Source organism: Equus przewalskii, chromosome 23, assembly GCF_037783145.1.
Source record: "Equus przewalskii isolate Varuska chromosome 23, EquPr2, whole genome shotgun sequence".
NCBI classification, from domain to species: Eukaryota; Metazoa; Chordata; class Mammalia; order Perissodactyla; family Equidae; genus Equus; species Equus przewalskii.
The window spans coordinates 23384901-23407553 of record NC_091853.1 but is presented as its reverse complement, the minus strand read 5'-3'; the positions used below and the strand labels follow the sequence as shown (position 1 = coordinate 23407553).

General features: G+C 35.2%; 1 protein-coding gene and 1 long non-coding RNA gene across 5 annotated transcripts in view; one reads left to right on the top strand and one right to left on the bottom strand.

The window, feature by feature from the left end:
* Positions 1-22653, top strand: part of RCOR3 (REST corepressor 3) — a 45334-nt gene that overhangs the window by 6301 nt on the left and 16380 nt on the right. For all 4 annotated transcript variants that reach the window (XM_070591251.1, XM_070591254.1, XM_070591252.1 and 1 more), the window contains 7 exons: positions 2251-2328; positions 5198-5250; positions 7119-7280; positions 8716-8840; positions 9563-9641; positions 16825-17043; positions 20067-20144. In XM_070591251.1, the coding sequence (XP_070447352.1) occupies positions 2251-2328; positions 5198-5250; positions 7119-7280; positions 8716-8840; positions 9563-9641; positions 16825-17043; positions 20067-20144 (794 nt within the window). The remainder of the gene's footprint in view (positions 1-2250; positions 2329-5197; positions 5251-7118; positions 7281-8715; positions 8841-9562; positions 9642-16824; positions 17044-20066; positions 20145-22653) is intronic.
* LOC139078929 (uncharacterized) overlaps positions 2912-22653 on the bottom strand; it is a 49076-nt gene continuing 29334 nt past the window's right edge. The window contains exons 3-4 of the long non-coding RNA XR_011532121.1: positions 9150-9250; positions 2912-6238 (exon numbers count right to left, since the gene is read on the bottom strand). This is a non-coding gene — a long non-coding RNA (uncharacterized lncRNA). The remainder of the gene's footprint in view (positions 6239-9149; positions 9251-22653) is intronic.

Below are 22653 nucleotides of genomic sequence, written 5' to 3'. Positions count from 1 at the left end.
AGGTCACAGAGCTAGGACGTGGCAGGACTGGGATTCATACTTGGAGTCTGGCTCTGTAATGGTTACTCTCTTAACTGTTATACTAAAATCTCGCATTTCCTGGGAACATCAGTCATCTCTTGGGCCTCATGGACACATACATGATCGAAAATGGTGGAGTCCAGTTCAAGGGTTAGGGAAAGAACGTTGTCAAATGCCTAATTAGGCATTCTCTGCTACCAGATGCGATTCCTCTACACGCACAGCCCATACTCCCGTATTAGAAGAGCTCTTAGTCCTCACAGCTTGGATGCCAGTTTCTGTCACATCAGGACCTTAATTACAGTGCTAAGAATTTTTTTGAAACTTAACTGTTATTCTTCATGGGGAAAAATACTAAAAAATAGTTTATATCTGTTTAAGAAGAGCTTTTAATGAAGATATTTTAATTCAGACTTTCTGTAATAAAGACTCAGATGCAAAGAAATATGTTTAAATATTAAGTATGCTATTAAGATGTGAGACTTGATGGAAACCTTTCTTTGTTGCATTCCATGTTCTGTTAAGTAGGATTTAAATTATCTTACTGCCACAATCCATTGAGAAAAAGAATGAGTCCCATGTTAAAGGATTGAAATTTAGGGTACTCACTAGACATAGCAATAGATTTATTAATAAGGCTTCTGACCAACTTAGGATGTCTGTTTTATTTCCATTGAGTGGTTTGGCTATTTTGCTTTTGTGTTTTTGTTTTATGTGGTTAAAAATTAGATATATATCTTAATATTAAAGTTTTTAAAAGACAGCTTAAAATTTCTTGTCATTGAGTATAAATATTAAATAGTGTACTTCTGATTTGCACTTTCTTAAATTCTCAGCTCCTGTTTTTGTTCTCTTTTATTAAAGATACTAATAAGAAAGTGTAATAGGTTTTGCTTTTAGATTTATTCTGTAATTATGATTTTTCTGAAACTTTGATAGCTTCACTTGTTTCTCTTTTCTCCTTTCTTAGTTTTTCCCTATAGCAAACACATAGAATTTTTAAAATAATTTTAGATTCATTTTCACTAACACTGTATCATTCTCTAAATAAAATTTGTTGATGGAATATACAGTTGTGATGTATGATGATTAGCCAAAAATAAAAAAGCTACTGAATGATATATTATTGCTTGATAGATAACTTTTCTAGATTGAGATTTATAGTAGTAGCTCCTTTACTCCTGGAAATGAATGTTCTTTATTCCAAATATTTTGTAACTTTATAAATGATGACAGTTTAACCTCAGAATTCTGTTAATGTTTTATGTGAATAGTTTTGGAATTCTGGCCGTTGGTTGGTGGTAGCTATCAATACCTCATAAAAGTCAATTATGACATATTCATAGACAAGCTTCTTAAAATAGGTGGCAACAATGGTTTATTTGTTGATAGTTTAATTAACATGAATGCACCTGAGAATTAGAAAGAAGCCAGAAGAAGACCATGGAGTAATTAAAAGACTTAACCCATGGGCATCTGCTTGGCTCTGGGATAGCTGCGTCAGGCTGCCATTCATTCTGTCTGTTCTCTACATGCAGTTTCAATAGAGCTTGATTTCTCTGACTTTTTAGTTTATAACAGATTATAAGTAAATTAGAATAGAAGCAATAGTATGCTTCTAGATTAGAAGTAGACTGATTACATTAAGAAGAAATGGCATTATTAACTTTTACACTTGTTGACTTTGTTTTCCTCTTACACAGAGCACATACTTTTATAAATGTGAAAGTTAATAAATAGAATTAAGTCTAAAAAGGAATAGCTGACAGACTTCTAGCAAGGAATAAGATTAAGTAAAAATCATAAAAAGCAGATACAAGTGTTTAAAAATTACAGTGATCTTAGCCTGTTTAGATACGGGGCAAAACGCTGTTAACCTACCACCTGAGGTGTGCTCTCTGGTTTTAAAAGTCAAGAGTTTTTAATGACTCCTAACTGATTTAGAAGGTTAAATCAGATTTATTACCTGTCAAGAAGTAGGGATATATAATGTACTTAAGAAAGTCTTTTTAAAGGGGGTGAACTTCAGTGTTTGTGAAATTTCCTTCATTTCCATAAATGGGATATTTACTATATTTAATGTAAGTCTGTTTTCCTTCTCTTTGTTTTCCTGTACTTTGTTTCCTTGTCCTCTTCTGTACTAAAATAGAAATAAAGCTTACTTTGTTTACACTTATTTTAAATGTAAATAAAACCCATCATATTCAAAGTAATTAATTTTTCCCTCAGGTGCTACAAAGTACACAGATAAAGACAATGGAGGAATGCTTGTATGGTCTCCATATCACAGTATCCCAGATGCCAAATGTAAGTTTTCTGAAATTGAATATTTGTGTCAGTAGGGATCTATTAACCAATTCAAAATGCAACTTTGTATTTGTTTTTGAATCTCTTAGATTCTCATAAGAAAATAGTTTGTCTTTGTTTTGTTTTGTTTTTTGATGGAGGTTGTTATATTAGAATGTTTTTCCTTTTGAAAGATAGGGGGTTGATCATTCCAATTTGTGTCAGGCCCAGGAAGACTGAAAAAACCTAGGATCTGATGGCATTGCTGCTTAAATCCTCAAGCAGGGGAGGGAGTTACTATGTAGACATCTGCACAGGCTTTTCCTCAGTATATGGAGCTGTAAAGACATGCCTTCAAACTTCAGAGAGCCCACTATCATTACCATTTTAAAGAGGAAAGGGGAAGGAACTGACTTCAGCAGCCATCAATCAGGTCATCTTGTGCTCTCCATTTCTGGACGGAGACCTTCTGGATCATTGACCATGCACTTCTTGAATCATGGTGTGGCTTTAGACTTCAATGTGATGTAGCGGACCTGATCCTTTGCGGCACATCAGATGTAGGAAACGTGCAGGTAACAAAACTGAGATCCCCGCCCCTCCATTCAGTTATCATTGAATTTATTAAAACAAACAAACGGAAATCACTGAACAGCTATTCTAGCAGCTGTAAAATAAGCTTGTCTTTTTCAGATATTTGCTAAATCTTAAAAATGTCCCATGATTGTTTATTTAGTCCCAGGAAAATTAATGATGTCCTATAATCACATGCATAGTGTTAAGTCTAATCATACATATTGATGCAATGAGAAAACTAGAAATTGACAATTGAATATTATTCTGCATACCTGATAATTCTTCCTATTTAAGAGTTTTAGAATGCCAACAATAGGTCTAGCTGGTAATCTAGGAATTATATGCCCTTGAGGCATTCTTAACAGAAAACACAAATTGTACATTTGGCCTGGCACTGTATACTGAGAAACCTGAAAGAGACTATCAGGTTTCTCTGGTTCAGTCTTCATTACAGGCAAAGATTTTCATTCACAAACTGAGCATCAGAGTGTCATTGGCTTTTGCTGTTTTATACAATGGTGCATTTCTTACCAAAGTGGAAAACAAATTCAGAAAGCCAACGTATCCTGGTAGCATGGTGTCCATGTGGAATATCCAATCAAAGGTCTAGGGCAGTGGTTTTCAACCCTGGCTGTGCATTGCAATCACTTGGGGGAACTTTTAAAAAACACTACTGATGTCTGGTCTCTGTCTCAAACCAGTAAAATCAGAATCTTCAAGGGTGGAGTCTAGACTTACTCCTTAAAAAATCCCCCACTGATTCTACTGCACAGCCAGGGTTGAGAACCACAGGTCAATTTAGCCTTCTATTTATAGGACTATAAGACAGTTTTGTTAATCAGCATATATTTAGACCTATCATGTTTAAATGCTGTAGGTTCTGAACAAAATGTAATACTTGGATTTTCTGCATCAAAAGCTTACAGTCTTAGGGAGACATAATAACATCCATAAAAAATAGTTCTTGCTCTTACAGCATTACAGTCATGCATCACTTAACGACGGGGATGCGTTCTGAGAAGTGTGTCAGGCGATTTCGCTGTGTGGACATCATAGAGTGCACTTACGCAAACATATGGTACAGCCTGCTGCACACCTAGGCTGTGTGGCACTAACCTTATGGGCCCACCGTCATATAGTGCAGTCTGTTGTTGACCGAAACGTCGTTATGCGCGCATGACTGTATTGTTATAACAGCACGTTTATATATTAAACTGTACTGTACTGACTAATAATAATAGCAAACTCTCATATAGTACTTAAAACGTGCAGATTCTATCCTAAGCACTTCACATATATTAGCTTATTTAATCCTAGGAGGAAAGTACTGTTTTTGTCACCAATAGAGTGAACAAGCTAAGGTACAAACAGGTCAAGTAAATTACCCAAAGCCAAAAAACTAGTGACAAGGCTGAGAATCAAGCCTAGGCAGACTAGCTGTTCTAAGATCAGAATTCTTAACCACTGTTTCTCAAAAATGTGCTTAAAGAATTAATTTATATGTGTGTGTATATATATATATATATGGTATAAAAGATTAAGAGAAAAGATTAAGAGGGAGTGACTATATGGACGTCACAAAAACTGAGTCCTGCTAAATGTGAAGTGGTAGACTTCTCAGCACTGAGGCCTTAAAATAGCCAGTATATCATCATTGAAGCTATGCTTATCTAGTAATTCCATTGGCTTGATTGCATATAGAGGATGAATGAAAATGGAGTATTCAAATAGAATATTCAGACATCTTTTGTATAGCTAGTAGGAAGAGCTGAAGAAAATTTTAGGGATACTGTAGCTTACTTAGATGTGGTGTTATTCTGTATAGCTGGCAAAACTAGATAAACCATCCTTTATTACAGCAATCAGAAAGGAGGGTAAAGGATGATAAAGGCTTTGGGCTAACTCTAAATATGAGATGGAATCTTAAACAGCTAAGTCTCTTCAAATAAAGACTACAACAGAAAAGTCAAGAAATTATCTCGTATTTTACGCTGTAATTAGGCTCTTTTGGCTGCCCACAGATTAGATTTTTTTTGTACACAAAAATAATTATAGTAATGTCATTGCATTTAATAAGCATATGGTATATAGTCATAGAGATAAGTCATATCAAACAAAATTTTCAACCAAGTGACCTTCTGATCCTGTTCATAGAAGTAAAAGTCTTTTTTGTAACATTTCATGGAAAATGACTGGCTATGTTTTTACCCCTGGGCTATAAGTTTTTTTATTTTGCTTTGTTTAAAAAAATTGGTAGACCTGGCCAAATGAAGTAAATGAGAATAATTAATTATATAACATTGTTTCATTACAGTGGATGAATATATTGCAATTGCAAAGGAGAAACATGGCTACAATGTGGAACAGGTATGTAGAGAAACATTTTAATAATACTGCTTGCCTCAGTATTTACCAAATACAAAGACCATCTCATGGTAGTTTCTATCCTAAGCAGGTGCCTAAGTTCACCCAACTTTACAGATACCATGAAAGTCCTAGCAAAGTCTGACCTTTCAACATGAGGGATTTTGCTTTTCTAAACATCGTTCATCTCGAGGGCATGAACATTTGTCTCTCAATACCTCTGTTTCTTATTCTGCTTTGAGTTCTAAAAGTATCTGAAAACCTTTAGGATTACTCTGGCAAATCCTTACCAAAAAGGGAAAAATTTTTTGAGTACAAGTAATTCTCTCTGACTTTTTAATTTAAAAGATATAACAGTTAAACTTTTTATCTAAAGAAATCTTTAAGACTTCTAAATTTTGAATGAAATAATTCCCCAAGGACTTTTTTTCAATTAGATAACTTTAAAAGGAGATATATATGGCATATGGTTCATAAAATGAAAATGAAATACGAATTCTTAAATCTCATTTCAGTGTGTTAGATCAACCTTTATCAGAAGTATTAGTAAAATAAGTGAATTATCTGTAACCTGGATTAAGAGCTAACTTTATAGTCAGTGACCTGTTTGGATAAAAAATAATTTCTGTGAAATTGAGATGTTTAAATGTAGTTAACTTTTTTGTGGATTTTGAAGGCTTTATGTATTTTGTTTTCAAGCCTTGACTTTCTACTTAATATTTGTTTGAGAAACTTAATCTTTTAAAATGTGACTGCGCGTACATTCATTTTCATGTTCATTTTAAAGAAGTATTACTGAAGTACAAAAAATAAGTTTAAAACTCATCATTTAAAAAGTTGGTATATCTCTTCTTAAAAAATAAAACTTGGTGCTGTCCTGGTGGCATAGTGGTTAAGTTCATGTGCTCTGCTTCTGTGGCCTGGGGTTCGCAGTTTCATGTCTTGGGTGCAGAACTACACACCACTCATCAAGCCATGCTGTGGTAGCATCCTACATACAAAAAATAGAGGAAGATTGGCATAGCTGCTAGCTCAGGGACAGTCTTCCTCGAGCAAAACGAGGAAGATTGGCAACAGGTGTTAGTTCAGGGCCAATCTTCTTCATAAGTGAAAAATAAAAAATAAAACTTTATTCCCTAAATGATACTCAGTACCTTATAGTAAAGATAAATACCTACTGCTTATTTATAATAGAAGGGAAAGTCGTGGCGTTGTTGGAAATTGTCCGTTTCAGGCTTTCTTGTGCTTTGGTAATAAAGTCATTGAAATTATTAATATGCCTTATAATAATTGCTTGTGTACATCATGATAATAAAGAACTTTAAAAAATATATGTGGTGAAATATTGTTAAAGTTTCACTTGAGGTTCTCTTATTTCTTGGGAGCATTTAGCACATGGTATACTTCTAAAAGGTTAAAACTTAAAAATTTCTCTACTAAGTCTCGACTGAGCACTTCTAGTGTTGTGTTATACTTGGTAGTTTCCTTTAAGTATTGATTTACTGGATATTTTTCATTTTAGCGTATTTTTCTCAACACATTGACAAATGAGTAAATGTGGGTGAAAGTCTTGATATGAGCCTACAAACCTGCGTTAGTAATTATAGTCACTCTCCTCAGCTCACTGTTTTTCCTAGATTCTGCAGCAAATATGGTATGTAAGAACATTCACTGTTCTGAGGCCCTGATTTAAAAGAAATAGATAAGTGAGCTCTGCTACCTGGGCACCCTGGTTAAAAGCCCCAAACTGTGAGTGTATCTTCAGTTGAAAGTCATGGGCTTCAGATTTTAACCAAATTTGTGTTTAACTCTCTTAAGTGTGATGGAACATAAATCCATTAAAACCAAAGGGGAATGATTTCTCTTCAAAGGCACTTGGCATGTTGTTCTGGCATAAACATAACATTGAGAAGTCCCTTGCTGATCTCCCTAATTTCACTCCCTTTCCGGATGAGTGGACAGTGGAAGATAAAGTCCTATTTGAACAAGCCTTTAGTTTTCATGGGAAGAGCTTTCACAGGATTCAGCAAATGGTATGGTAATTTTGATCTTACTCTGATTCATATCTGAATGATATCATATGCTCTTATTAAATACTTCCTAATTATTAAATACAAAAAAAGTTTTCCAGTCTAATTTTAATTTTTAAAAATAGTTTGAAATAGGTATATTTGCATACAGTCCTATTTTCGACAACTATTCTGTTGCATGACAGTTGTCCTATTTTACTGTAATACATTAATTTTTATTATCACTTACATATATGTGTAATAGAGTTACTAAATATGTTTGTTGTTCCAGGAAAAAAAGTCATAATTTCAATTTTATTTTTAAATGTTTCATTTTTTAACATTAGGATTTTATTTTCTAATTCATATTCCTTTGGATGTGAAAACCAATTTTTGACAATTCTGTATTAATTCATTGTTCTTCAGGTGCTGTTGCTTTTTTTTTTAAGGGGAAAAACTGCTCTTTATTTCTAGTTCTGAAATTTTTAATGTTGTGTTGAAATAATATAAACCTGAGAAGTTGCTGCATTAAACTCTTCTAACCTGAATGGATGAAAATTAGATAATTTTTGCAAATATATCTAAGTGTCTTCCATAATTGAAGGGAACATTTTTGATTGGGAGTGTGCATCCTTGTTTGGCAGGATGACAAGTTGGTGCGTGGTCATTAGTCATTTTAATACCCAGAAACTATTTGGTAGCTAAAGACTGTTTGCATTATTTATGATTTTAAAACCTGGATTTAAAATAAAATGATTCCACAAATTCATTTTTAAGAATTGAATAGCTTTTCTTGAAAACATTGTGCTAAGTGAAAGAAGCTAGACATAAAAGGTCACATATTGTATGATTCCATTTATATGAAATATCCAGAATAGGCAAATCCATAGAGACAGAAAGTAGATTAGTTGCCAGGGGCTGAGTTAAGGGGGGAATAGGGAATGACTGCTAATGGGATAGAGTTTCTTTCTGAGGTTATGAAAATATCTGCAATTAAATACTGATGGTTGTACAACTTAGTGAATATACTAAAAACTTCTGAATTGTATGCTTTAAACTGGTGAATTTTATGGTATGTGAATTATGTATCAATAAAAAAATTTCAATTTATAGAGGGAAAAAAAAGAATTGAATAACTCTAATGAAAACAGATATTGGATAGTAACATTGACTGTGCTGGGGACTCCTGGGGCCATTCTCACCATGTGAGTTTGTAACATTTTTCTATCCCCTGCCCCCTCAGAGCAAATAGGAATATTCATTCAGAAATGTCAGTGACATAGGTGTGGTGGGCTACCAACAGTTTTTAGCTCCATAATTCATAAAGGTACCTGTGAAAATATTTGTCATCTATGCTTTTGCTAAGTATCAAAGAATAATATCAGAAATATTGTTCATTGTGTTAATCAGAGTTTATGAGTTAAACTTACTGATATTAACATGATTCTTTTTTTTCAAGCTTCCAGATAAGACAATTGCTAGCCTTGTAAAATATTACTATTCCTGGAAAAAAACTCGATCTAGGACAAGCTTGATGGACCGCCAGGCTCGTAAACTAGCCAATAGGCATAATCAGGGTGACAGGTGGGTTGGCTGCCTTTTATGATTACATTGTTAGGGGCACTGTTATTGGGTGGCTTGCATTCCCTAAGGTGGAGAAATTATCGCAACACATTGTAAATACATCTTATCCTTACATACATGTTTCTGCTCTGACAGGAAGAGCTGAGTGATCAGAAATCTTAATAGTAAGACCTCCTCAACTCTTTAACTGTTAATCATAGCCAGCAAACATTGCAATCAATGCTTCCTTTTAATATTGGTATATTCAATACATACATTTGCAATATATTGAGAAATACATTCTCTAGAAGATGCTCTTTCCACAATTACCTGAGTAACTGAAGTCCGCATTATTGTAGATGTATATTCCTGGTAGTATAAAATCATTTTTCTTCCTGGTTTTTGTCTGCCTTGATCCTCCAACTGGAGAACTGAAATAGTAAGTATTATATCGAGTTAATATATCTGTTCTCTTTCCCAAATATTTCTTTCTAAATATCTTTCCTACTGGGTCTCTATTTTACAGCTAGAAATGTTTACTAATATGATTCTATATGCCCCAAAGGATAAATGTTTCTAAACACTACAGAAATCTAAATTATAAAAGCTCACCTTCCCAAGGACGCCTCCTGTTCTGTTGGGGAATATTTAGTAAAATTATTAGCAAGGTATATTACAGTTTGATGAGAGCACCAGACTAGAATAAAAAGAGAATTAAGTGTACTATCTTTGTTTGTTCTCAGTGATGATGATGTGGAAGAAACACATCCAATGGATGGAAACGATAGTGATTATGATCCCAAAAAAGAAGCGAAGAAAGAGGTAATGATGATCATTAGAGTGCTTGTAATTGTTCTACAAATCCACTCAAGAGTGAATAATATTTCATATTAAGAAAAATGTTTTTATATAATGCTTTAGGAGACAGTAAATTTCAATGTTAATTAGAGGTTTTTGGAAAAACAGTATTATCGAGAACTCTGATTAGCCAGTGGCTTAAGTAATTTTTGGGTTATCTCATCCACACAAGTATAAAAGCTCTGCCACAATCCCTACCTAATTTTTAATCCGTAGAAAAGAAATAAAACCACCCTCAGATTATATAGTATTAGGTGTAAAATTATGCTTTCTGGGTTTGTTACCCAATTTTTCTTGAAAATACTTTGTTACATGTTATAGGAAATTAGAAGTTAGTAACAGGTTATACTGACGGCAGTGAAAATTGAAAGCTGCCTCAAAGGAAGAGCTGGAAGAATCCCCCACTAGAAAGGCACTCATATTCCTCAATATGATGGTAATGATAATAACTTAAAATCATTAAGGAAAGGCTAAATTGATATACATGCTCATTTATTAATGCAAGGAATTATGTAATTGTAAAAAATAGACCAGAAGTTCCAGGTAAAGGCTTGTGAGGTATAGGCAGCTATAGAGTAGCGAAAATAACCTTGACACTGGAGACAGAATGTGACCTCAGCCAGTTTAATGACTCCTGTTGCTCTTAAGGGACTCAGTGCCGTGGCCCAGTCTGGTCCTTGTCATCATCTTAAACTCTTGTCAATGAAATTTTTAAAATCCTACTCTTATCTCAACTTGATATTTTACTAATTTTCTTACTACTGCTAAATGTTCTCAGACTCTTCGATTCCTTCATTTTTTTCCAAGTCTGCCTCGTTTCCTTGAGCCATAGACCCAATGATCAACTACTTAAATTGCTCCTTTCCCGATGTTTTTAACTCGCCATTTCCCTTATCTTTCTGCTATACTTTCCTTAACCCCATAAACCTGCAATGCTGGATCAGTTGCTGTTCTTGGTCTGAGAGGCACAGCAGGAGAAAATAGCACAATCATGTAAACTGTTGCTACTTAGAAAAAAGAGTTTCTGATCTCAGTGTAGTCGTTAGAGCCTTTCAGTTTTTAACGTCTAAGCCTCAGGTTTTCCCACTGATAAAATGAAAATAATAGGATTGTTTTGAGAATCAAAGACGTAATATGTATAGAAGCACTTATTACTGTACCCAGTATGTAGTAAATCTTAAATAAAAGTTGTTTTCTTATCTGAGCAGCTATGTTGAACTATTCATCCCTTTCTACACGTTGCCTACCACTGCTCCACTCCCCGAAAAACTTGGCCGGTAACTTTACCTTCTGCTTTACAGAGAAGATAGCAAGCAGAAACTCCCTTAAATTCCAGCCCTTCCCCTAACCTCTGTGCTACCATCCTACCCTTTTCACTTGGGTATATTTCCACTTTGAACACTGTATTCAAATTACTGTATTTTGCTCACTAAGCTGTAAATTCTTTGCAGTCAGGAACTGAGTTACATTGTGCATCTTGTATTCCCTTGCACTTTACGCAGTACTCATTGTCCACTTCCTTGCAATACTTTATATGATCAGACTTTTAAAGTGTAACAAATGTGGCAATATGAAATGATATTCAATAATGTTTACGGAATGAACAGGTTGTGCTGAATGCCTCAATAAGAAAGGTCTGTTCCCCTGTTCTGTATAGTTTCACTGCTTGTTTGATTCTAGCCATCTCTTCATATCACCTTTAGGACTTTTCCCCTCAGTTATCCCTTCTCTATGCCTATCAGCCTTTTCATTGCAGCCCAAGCTATACTCAGGTCTTCCATTTAAAAGCATAACTCTCTCTCAACCAGCCTGGAAAAAACTGCACTCCTTAGCACTGCTTCACTCTTGAGTTGCTTCGGCCAGTCCTCTGTCCCTTCACTTCACTGACACTGCTGGCAGAGGTCACCAGTGACCTCCTAATTACCACAGCCAGTGATTGATTATTCATTGTCTTCTACTTGCGCTTTCTATATCATTTCAAGTTATTGCCCCTCCCTTTTCCTGAAAATCTCTCTTTGACTTTTGTAACACCATTCTGATTCCTGTCTTCCTTTTTAACCATTGTGTCTCAATTTAGTGACTGACTTTTCTCTTTCTCTATTACTCTATTCAGTTTTTCATTACTGTTTTTAATTCTCTCTTAAATAACAGTAAATTTTGTGCTTTTTGTCTTTGTTCTTCTGTGTGACTGGCTTATTTTTATGTTCTCATCTCTTCTCTAAATTATTGAAATTTTCTATCTTATCTCCATGCCTGCAGACTCTCCATACCACACCTTCCAGTCCATTCTTCACTTTGTTGACGGAGCAATCATTTTAAAACCAGATTTAGTGCTTGCAACCCTTCCATGGCTTTGTCTGTAGGATAAAACACAACTCTCTAGTTAGGCATTCTCCTCCCCTCCCTACATATTTCAAATTACTAACAGTGTTTTAGATAAGACTTTTAGTTCCCTGGCTTTTGTCTTATGGTTATATTGGTCCCTTTTTTCTGGAATTCCCTTTCTTCCCAAATCTGCCTAGGAAATTCCTCATAACTCCACAAGATGTAGCTTCTGTGAAATCTCCTGTGCCTTATCTTGAATTGACTGCCTCCTTATTTTTCTTTAAATCTATTGCAGTACTCATTGAGCTGAGTGGTAATTATTTACTTACCGTCTCCCATCCCCCGCCTGCCTCTCCCTGGGTAGTAAGCTCTTTAAGAGCAGGCATTATTGTGTCTTACCTACAGGGCCTGGTACATAGCAGGCATTCAGTCAGATTTGTTATAATGAATGAGAATATGCATTATAAACTCTTAATTACTGTACAGATAGGAGAAATTAGAGATTTGAGTTTAGTTATCTAGAAAGTGTATGTATCTGGAATACTGTTTTGTCCAACTATTTGAGATGATACAAATGCATTGGTCTTTTGTTTGCCTGTGATCTCGTCCTATTGGCAAATAACATGAGAGGAGTATAAGTTAAAAAGTATTAAAAAGATACTGCAAGGTGTGGTCCAGGGCTGGCACGGTCTGTCAGCAGCTTTCATTTCTCTGCTCCTTCACAACAGATAGGGACACCAAGCAGAGGATGATACTGTATTATTGCCTTTAACACAGATCTTTATAGCTGCCTCTGCATGTTACTGACACATTATATAGAAGGGTTTTTTTTAACTTTTAAAAATTGTGAACTATACACACCACAGAGTATGTGCAGTTTAAATAATAATAATAAAACAAACACCAGTGTGTCCATCACTGGGCTCAAGAAACAGAAGTCCTGTGTGTATGTTTCCTTCACTGCAGCCCACTCCCTTCTCACCAGAGGGAACTTCTGTCTTGAAAAGGGAACCCTACTCTGAAATTTAGCCATTATTCACTTCCCTTTATTAGAGTTTTATCACATATGTATGTCTCTCTAAGCAACTTTTCATTTAGTTTTTTCCATTTCAAACTTTATTTAAATGGAATCATATTGTATGTATTCTTCAGCTACCTGCATTTTTTTTATTGTCCAACATGTTTTTGCAATTCATTTTCATTGTTATAGTATTCCGTTTTATGTATATGCCACAACTTATCCATTCTCTTATCAGTGGACATCATTTCCAATTTTTGGTTGTTATGAACAATATGGATAAGAACACATCCTGAATATGCATATGTAAGAGTTCCTTTGGGACAGTGGTTCTAGCTAGGTTTAATATTGCCCCCATAGGGGCATTTAGAAATTATGGAGATGTCTTTCGTTGTTACAGTGATTATAGGGCACCACTGGCATATAGTGGAAAAGGGATGCCAGCTCTCCTGAAGTGCACAGCACTTCTGCCTTAGAGATTATTTTGTCTAATATAACTTTACCACCTTTCTTTTGTTAAGCATTTGCCTGGTATATCTTTATTATTTATTTTCAACATTTCTATGTCCTCACGTTTTAAGTCTGTGTCTTATAAGGAGCATATAGATGGGCTTTTACGTCTTGTCTGGAGAGTTTATCCCCTTTATGTTGGTCATGATCACTGATCTCTTTGTATTTTTGTTCTTTCTTATTTTTACCTTCTATTTGACTTGATTTTTCTAGTTATCTTTTCCCTCCTTTGTGCCTTTTTTCTTTTTTTGGATTAAGAATCTATCTCTCATTCCATTTTTTTGCTTTCTACTAGTTTGGGGATGTTTCTATTTTCTATATTCTTATTGTCTACTCTGGAAATTTTATCCTACATATTTAACTTAAGGTCTAATATTGGTGTTTTTAATGACTTTCTGGTTAATACAAAGCCCTTAGAATGCTTTGAGTTCAACCACTACACTCCTGATTTAATGCTATTTTTGTCTGGTTTTAGTTAGATCTTGGTTTTTTAAATCTCTCAAATTAAACATACGTTCAGTGTTTATTTAGATTTACCCACGTGTTTAAAATTTACTGTGCTCACCATTCTTTCTTGAATCTTAGACCTTTCTTTGAAAATAATTTTCCTTTTTCCTGAAGTTCTTTACAAATTAGATTAGTGAAATCTTTTGGTTATAAACACAGTCAGTCTTACACAGTCAGTCTTGGTATGTCCAAGTGCCTGTTTCTCCTTTGTTCTTGATGCCTTAGTTTTACTGGCGTTAGACTCCTAGTTTGGTAGTTATTATTTGAAGATATTATTCTCCTGCTTCTGATTTCTATCATTGCTGTAGAGAAGTCTTGCAGTCAGGCTAATTGTCATCCTTTGGAGGTAATTTGCCTTTTCTCTGTCTGCTTTTATGATCTCTTCTTTGTCTTTAGTGTTCTATAGTTTCACTTCGATGGATCTGAGTATGGATTTCTTTTTTTAAACTTGCTTTGGATTCATTCTGCTTCCTGAATTGTATGTCTTAAGTTCTGTAAAATTTCCATTTGTTGCCTCTTTGAATATTGATTCTCCCTCATTCTCTTCTTTCCTTTCCTTTGAGAATCCTTTTAGAAATATAATGGACTTTCACATGTCTCTTAAGCACTCATATTTTCCCTCTTTTTGTCTTTCCATATTTCTATACTGCCTTGTGGGCATTTTTCTCATATGTACATTCTGAGTCATTAATTTCTTTTGAGCTCTATCTAATCTGCTAAGTGACCCATCCATTGAGTTTCTAATCTTGTTGATAATATTTTTTTTTATTTCTGGATGTTCTTTTTGGTTCTTTTGCGTATCTACTTGGTCAGTTTTGATAGGCTGATTCCTTATAAGAATATTCCCTATTTTCAATGCTGTCTTTTATTTCTTTATACACTATAGCACATTTATTGTATTCTGTTTATCCAGTAGTTCTAGTGTCTGCAGTCTTTGCAGACAGAATTCTGTTGTTTGCTTCTGCTGTCTCTCACTTATGGAGATTGTTTAGCAGTTTGTGGTTGGGAGCTCATTTTCCTTGGAACATACTTGTGGAAAATTCTTGAGACCTCGGTTTAAAGTGCATTCTTCTAGAGACAGTTTGCATTTGCTTCCACTAAGTGTCTGAAGGCTCTGCCAACCTGAGACACTTCGAACTAAATTTTTGATTTGGGGATTTGCAGGCCAGACGGGTCATAAATTTAGTCCCCAAACCTGCCTGAATGTAGGCTTATGGTTAGGAATTCTCAGGGGAGACTTTCTTTGGTTTCTTTCCTTTCCATTCAGCCATGGGTGAGATAGGCATGACTCCCTTTAATCATCCTCTCCCTCTGCAGGGCAGGGGCATTTTTTCTGCCTTGCACAGTGATGGCATCCCCTTCCAGAGTTCTGGCCTTATCTCCTGCCTGTACCTGCTGTCCATTGAAGCTGGGCTTTAGGCAAATGCCAGCTCCTGCATACTCACTTGTCTGTCTGGAGCCCTGCTTTCTCATCATTTCTGGTCTCTGAGGAATTTCCTCACCTCCCTGCTAGCTCAGAAATGAATTTTAAAAGATTTTGTAAAACGTACTTGATCTGGCAATTTTAGGAGTTCTATCCTCGGAGGAGTTTCCTTGAACATCGAATGTGCCATGTGTTGCTTTGGGTTGGGTTTTAAGCAACGAAAGTGGATTATGCTTCGTTGTACAATTGTTTTATGACTTTTAGTCAGAGTTCCTTTTCTAAAGAACTGGATTATTAAATCTCTTCAGTGAAATAGCCTTCAACGTAATAGACACAGTTTCTAATGGATTCCCGTCTCAGAAACACAGAATAATATTGTATTTTTATGTCATACTTTAAGAATATTGCAAGTAATAATGAAATCCTACTTGAGTTCATGTCATCATTAAAACTTTCCTACCTCATCATAAACACAAATTCACATTTTATTTTATTCATGTGAAGATGAATAGACAAGAGTTTAGAAATGTTGTCAGGATTAAGATAATTCTGTGTACTTTTTAACCTTAAGAGGCATAGTTCTCTTTCAACAACTCTAAAATGAGGATGAAATGTTATCTCTTTTTCACTAGAGGTCTAATCTGCCACTTGTCATAATTCCTAATTTTCCCCTTTGTTACTTTGTTAAAAAATTTTGCACGGGGCTGGCCCCATGGCATAGTGGTTAAGTTTGGCACACTCCACTTTGGTGGCCCAGGTTCATGGGTTCAGATCCTGGGTGCAGACCTACACCACTCATCAGTCATACTGTGGTGGTGACCCACATGTGAAGTAGAGGAGGATTGGCGCAGATGGTGGTTCAGGGTGAATCTTCCTCAAGCAAAGAAGAGGGAGATTGGCAACAGGTGTTAGCTGAGGGCAAATTTTCCTCAACAACAACAAAAAAAACCAAAAAACTTTGCACTTAATAAGTTATAGCTTTTTTCTTCTTTTTTTTTTTGCCCTTTATTGCTGAGGGAAGATATATCCCATCTCAACACAAACAGGAATACTTTATAGAGTCCGACTTATTTTTTTGTTTGTTTGTAGTCCTCTGGGTGTAGAAATCATACATTTTATGGAGTGGATTAATCAAGGATATGTTATGTTGTATGCTTATTTCCCCCACTTGATAAGTGCTATGTATGTGTGTGTGTTTGGACTCATACCTAAGGTAATTGGTTAGAAAGATTTTTTAGGTGTACTTAGTACAACAGATAACTTCTACTACAGTAATAGACTGTTAATAGACTAGTAATAGACTGTTTTCAATTTACACATGTGTAAAAACCAAATTAGCTGTTATTCTCCCTTTATTCTTGTAGGGTAATACTGAACAACCGGTCCAAACTAGCAAGATTGGACTTGGAAGGAGGGAGTATCAGAGTTTACAACACCGCCATCACTCCCAGCGCTCTAAGTGCCGCCCGCCAAAGGGCATGTATTTAACCCAGGAAGATGTGGTAGCTGTGTCCTGTAGTCCCAATGCAGCCAGTACCATCTTGAGGCAACTGGACATGGAGCTGATCTCTTTAAAACGTCAGGTATTTTATAAAAATCGTATTTGTAGTGATTCTGTTCATTTTGCTTATCTGATTTTCCTTCAGTAAACTCAGTTTTTTGCAGATTTTCTCAGCTACTCATTTACATAAGCTTCATTCTTTAAAACTTACCTTGTTTCCAGATTATAAGATGCCTCTGTCTATTCTACGTTTGAATCTCAGTGTTGCTACCTGTTAGCTCTGTGATCTTGGGAAATAATAGAATCTCTTTCACATCTGTGAAATTGGGGATAACAGTCATACTTCTCTTGCACTTTGTTGGGAATTACTTGAGATGATCCATGTAGATTATTTAGCAGTGTTTGGCACATTTTGAATGCTCAATGCAGAATAACAGCTCTCTTCATCATCATCTTCATCACCAGTAGTGTAGCAGTAGTATTGTAATAGTCTCATTGCCATAATCAGGTAGTGGGTACTAGTCAGGATCTAGAGTTAGCAAACCTAAGTTCTAACCCTGGCTACAGCGTCTGCTTCCTGTGTGACGTTAATGGTTGTTCTCAGGTCTCCGGCCTTTCTCTGTCTTCTTTTCCTTGGGTTTACACATTCTGTAATTTTTATATCTCAGACATCTCATATACAATGTCCAAACTGAATACTTCCATACCCACCTTAGCCATGAGTTCCTCCTTTTGCATTCCTTATCTCAGTGAATAGCACCACAAACGCTCAATTACTCAGCCAATGACCACAGGGTTATCCTTGATTCCTCCTCCCGAATTCTCCACAGTCAAGTGTTTACAAAGATGTCTTGATTTTGTTTTCAAGTTATTTCTTTAACGGTCTCTGTATACCTCCACTACCACTCCTTCATTCCTGCTGTTTTAAGTGAAGTCCTCAGTATTTCTCAGCTGGACTGTTAAATTAATTTCCATCTTCTTCACTCCATTCTGTTCTCCAAATTACTACTGGAATTATTTTTCTGAAAAGCAAATATGGTTATATTGCTCCCTTGCTTAAAAATCCTTTATGTTTCCTTCATCTTTAGGCAAAATTCAAATTCTTTGGTTTGTCCCCAGCCTAACTGCCGGCTCATGCTTTAAGGCTTTCCTGTCTTCCTAAATGTTATTCTGCCCAGAAGGCATTTCCTCCCCCACCCTTGTCTACCTGCTTAATTCTTGTTAATCCTTTAAAACTCAGTTTAGATGTCATCTCCTCTAGAAAACGGTCCCTAATCTTCCGCACCACCCACACTCACTAGCACAGACACAAACACACACACACACACACACACACACGTACACGTACTCTCTTGTTCTCTCTCTCTCTCTGAGTCTGGGTTATGTGTTTTAGCATTTATCATACTTTTATATTTATTTATCTCCCCGCTAGTCTATGAAATCCTTGAAGACTGAGACTTTACATTTTATCTCTGTTTGTCTATTTAACGGAGCTGACCAACTCACCACATTTGAATCAGCCTAGATTTATGCATTTTAGCTGTGTTTTTAGGATCTCTGATGAAAAAATTTTTGCAAATCACTTTATAAATATTTGATTTGTCCATACTGAGAAAAACAAAACAGAAGAAAAAGTAAATCAATAAATAAAAAAATCTTAGCCCTTAATATTTCTAGTGAAATGGTACTTGGAAACTTGGCGTGGTTCAGGTTCAGGTTCTGTCTTTTATCCTATCTCTGTAGCAGTGGGAAAGCTTCTTGATTTCTCTGTGCCTTATAACTCTCTCACCTGTAACATGATCACAAAAAGCTAGAGTCAGCTCTGCGGTAATGCTTGTCTTGAAAACATGAATTTGTTCCAGCACAATTGATATACTTGGGAACGATTGGAACATAATGTGAATTTTCTATTTGCTTATATGTGATTTTTGTCAGTGAATCTTCATCTAGCTGAGTACATACCCAGACCCTTCAAATGTGTGCCAGCTACCTTAGTTCACTGAGTAGAAGCCACACATATCCACATCTGTTGTTAAAACTTTTCATCTAATTTCAAATAACCCTCCTTCTACCACTTCCCAATAACTCATAAGCTGCAACTCTTTTGACACTCACTTCCCTAAGCAACCTTCAGGTCTTTTTCATGTTAAAGTACCATCTCTATTTGTGATATCTAGCATTTGTGAATTTCTTTACCATTTAGAATGTGTAAAACTGTGCTATCGTTTTTATTAGCTTCCTATCTTTTATATGTCATTGATAAAGTTTTTGATTATTATGTCCCAAGCTCCTTTCCCCATAAGCCCTGTGGTTTTTATTGTGCAGTTTTGCCTAGTACAGTGACTTTTGAGAATGCATATGTCAAGTTATAGCAGAACTGATTGTTCTTACTTCACAGAGTAGTTGTGAGAATTAAGTGATGTGTTTTATATGAAGCACCGACAATGATACTTATCATAATAAAGACCTAATAGGGGCCGGCCCGGTGGCGCAGTGGTTAAGTGCGCACATTCAGCTTCGGCAGCCTGGGGTTCGCCAGTTTGGATCCTGGGTGCAGATATGGCACCGCTTGGCACGCCATGCTGTGGTAGGCATCCCACGTATAAAGTGGAGGAAGATGGGCACGGATGTTAGCTCAGGGCCAGGCTTCCTCGGCAAAAAGAGGAGGATTGGCGCCAGATGTTAGCTCGGGGCTAATCTTCCTCAAAAAAAAAAAAAAAAAAAGACCTTATAAATATTATCCACCCTCATCATTATTATTCTTATTGGAATAGTTGTTCTGTGATCAAAACATTATGGTAATGAGAAATATTGATGGAATTTAATTCCTATAGATACCAGTTGTCTTAGGTTATAAGAGACATTGTTAAAAGATAGTCAAATACTATTATTTGTGAACTGTATCTGTTAGTCTATTATATTTGTATATTAGTTGATGTGTATATTAGTTGAATGAGTGGTGTATCACACCCTAAGTGTGATAAGTGTCTATCCTCCTGAAATAAAATTTATAGGATTTTGGTATATATCCTTTTCATTTACTGAATGTTAAAAAATTCACGTAAATATGTGATCTGATTCATATTTTGGGTTATTTTGTTGAAGGTTCAGAATGCTAAGCAAGTAAACAGTGCACTTAAACAGAAAATGGAAGGTGGAATTGAAGAATTCAAACCTCCTGAGGTATGTTATTGAAGAATATATGTGACTGAGAATGGTGAAACCTTGTTCTTTGAGTTATCCAGTGTTCAGTGGTCACATGTCTTATTAATACTAACCATTTTCTCAAGTCTTACTTGTACTTCAGCTGAAACCTAATATGTTTTTTATATTTCTGATAGTTATAGGAGTACTTCACTGCCCATAAAGTCCAATCAAGTCTTTTACAGAAGCTTTTATTATAAAATCTTTTCTCTTTTCTCTTTTCTCTTTTTTAACACTCCTATGTTATGCTCCATATCCTGGACTTGCCTTTCTGTGTGTGTAATAATCAGATAATCGCATTTGGTCCTAATGGAATGTTTGCCCCCCACCAAACCACAGGTTGACTGAAATATCTACAAATGAAGTATGTGTGAAAGGGCTGGGGGAGGCAGAAGAGTAATGCTTCAGAAGTAATGTACCACATGCCATCTCACTCATTAGAATCTTTCAGAAAGGAGGAATTGTTATGAAGGAAGTTGTTTTTGTTGATTTGTTCTGCATCTGTTTTGAGAAGGTTAGGTAATGGAAAAGAATGAAATATACATAGACCAGTATCTCATTCCAAACCCACAGGTAAATTGACAGTCTAGTGACATTTGTTTATTTAAGGACAGTGGAAGTCAAAGAATACTACTTTACTTTATGTGATATTATTGCAACAAAGAGTTATTTCAAATTTTGTATTGAAATTATTTTAATTTCATATTTAATTATGCATTAAGATGCATAAAAGCAAAAACTTAAAATGTCTATAATTTAAAAATTAAATTAAAAAATACTGCAGATATTGAAAACATGGGAATACCATGAAGAACTTTATGCCAATAAGTTTGAAAATTTAAATAAAACTTAGAAATTCTTAGAAAGATATGTCTTACCAAAATTGTCTTAAAAAGAAAGAAAACCTGAATAATTTATAATCATTAAATAAAATGAAGGAACCGTTAACATTTTTCTCGTAAGAAAGTACCAGGCCCAGATAGTTTTACAGAAAAAGTCTACCAAATTTTCAAAGAAATGATCATTCTAATCTCAGATTTTCCAGAAAATTGCAGGATAGTTTCACTCTTACTCACTAGCATTATATAAAGTAAGATGTGAAAGTGCAATAGCATTTATAACCTTTCTCTGTGCTACCTCATTTGATGCTCACATAAATCCGAAGAAGCATCTGGTAAATAGTGAAACTCTGACTATATTTCAGCTTCTTAGAGTCTGATTGGAATCCTAGATTAACATCATCCTGCCTCTTACTTTTGGAAGTTTTCATATAATAGCAAAATTGTATTAGATTCTCACATTTAAATTCACTTATTGGGTTAGAATTTATCAAACATTTATTACATCCCTTGGCTTATTGTAAGGATAATGATCAAAATGAAAGAACCAGAATCTTAACACTCTACCATCTATACATTGAAGTTTGAATGTTACTTTGAGGTTGATTTATTGAACTCATATGACCTGAAAAATATATATGTGTTTTATCATCTAGAAAATGCCCAGGATATATTTATATTTATCATATTATTCCTGTTGCTTTGCAGGGGAGAGCAACCTGAATAGATATATTTCAAAATACTCGATTAACAGTCATAGTAAAGACCTTGAAAAATGTAATGTATCCACTTATCTTTAGGTAATATCTAACCTAAAGAATTTCTACCTAATACCTAATGAAAGAATCTCGGTAACCTTTGGATACATAGGCTACTGTATGATGAAACTCACCTGGAAGTAAACACTTATTAAGATGCTTTACTTATTCATTTGGTTATATTTATTTTCATTTAGGGAAAAATTTGGTAAAGAAAGTCTGTACACTTCCAGAAGTATGTATTGATTATATGTTTCATGTAAGGCACTGTGGGAAGTGTATGTGGGGAAGAGTGGACACAAAAATGAAGGAAAGATGGATTTTTCCATCTGCTTTTAAAGAAAGAACTTACAGTCTAGCTATTATAAGACAAACTGATTGAAGTTATGTGGTAGATTTGTAAGTAAAGTGATATAAGAAAACAAGTGGTTATTATTCATTCTGACTAGGATGATCAGGGAAGACTTCCTGCAGAGGGATGTTTCAGCTGAAGTGTGAAGGATGAGTAGGATTTTTGCACATTCAAAAAGGGCAGGAGGAGGGAATAATATGAACAATGGTTGGTGTTGGACAGTACATTCAAAATATAAATCCAGTGGGGAAAAATAAAAACACTTAAAAACCCCCAATAGGTATTCCCTGAGCACTTATTATGGGCTCATTATTGTGCTGATTACTATTGAGAATTCAGTGGAAGTGTAAAACTATATTTTCTCAAGAAGTATGTTATTTACTTAGGAAGGCAAACTTGTGTGCAGAGGACGAATGAACATGGTGTGTGAAAGAGACACTAACAAGGTTGAGTTGAACAGGGATTTTTTTGTGCTGGAGATCAATAGGCAAGGGCCAGAGTATAAAGTCTTTGTGAAAGCTAGGAAGAGAAGTTTGCCT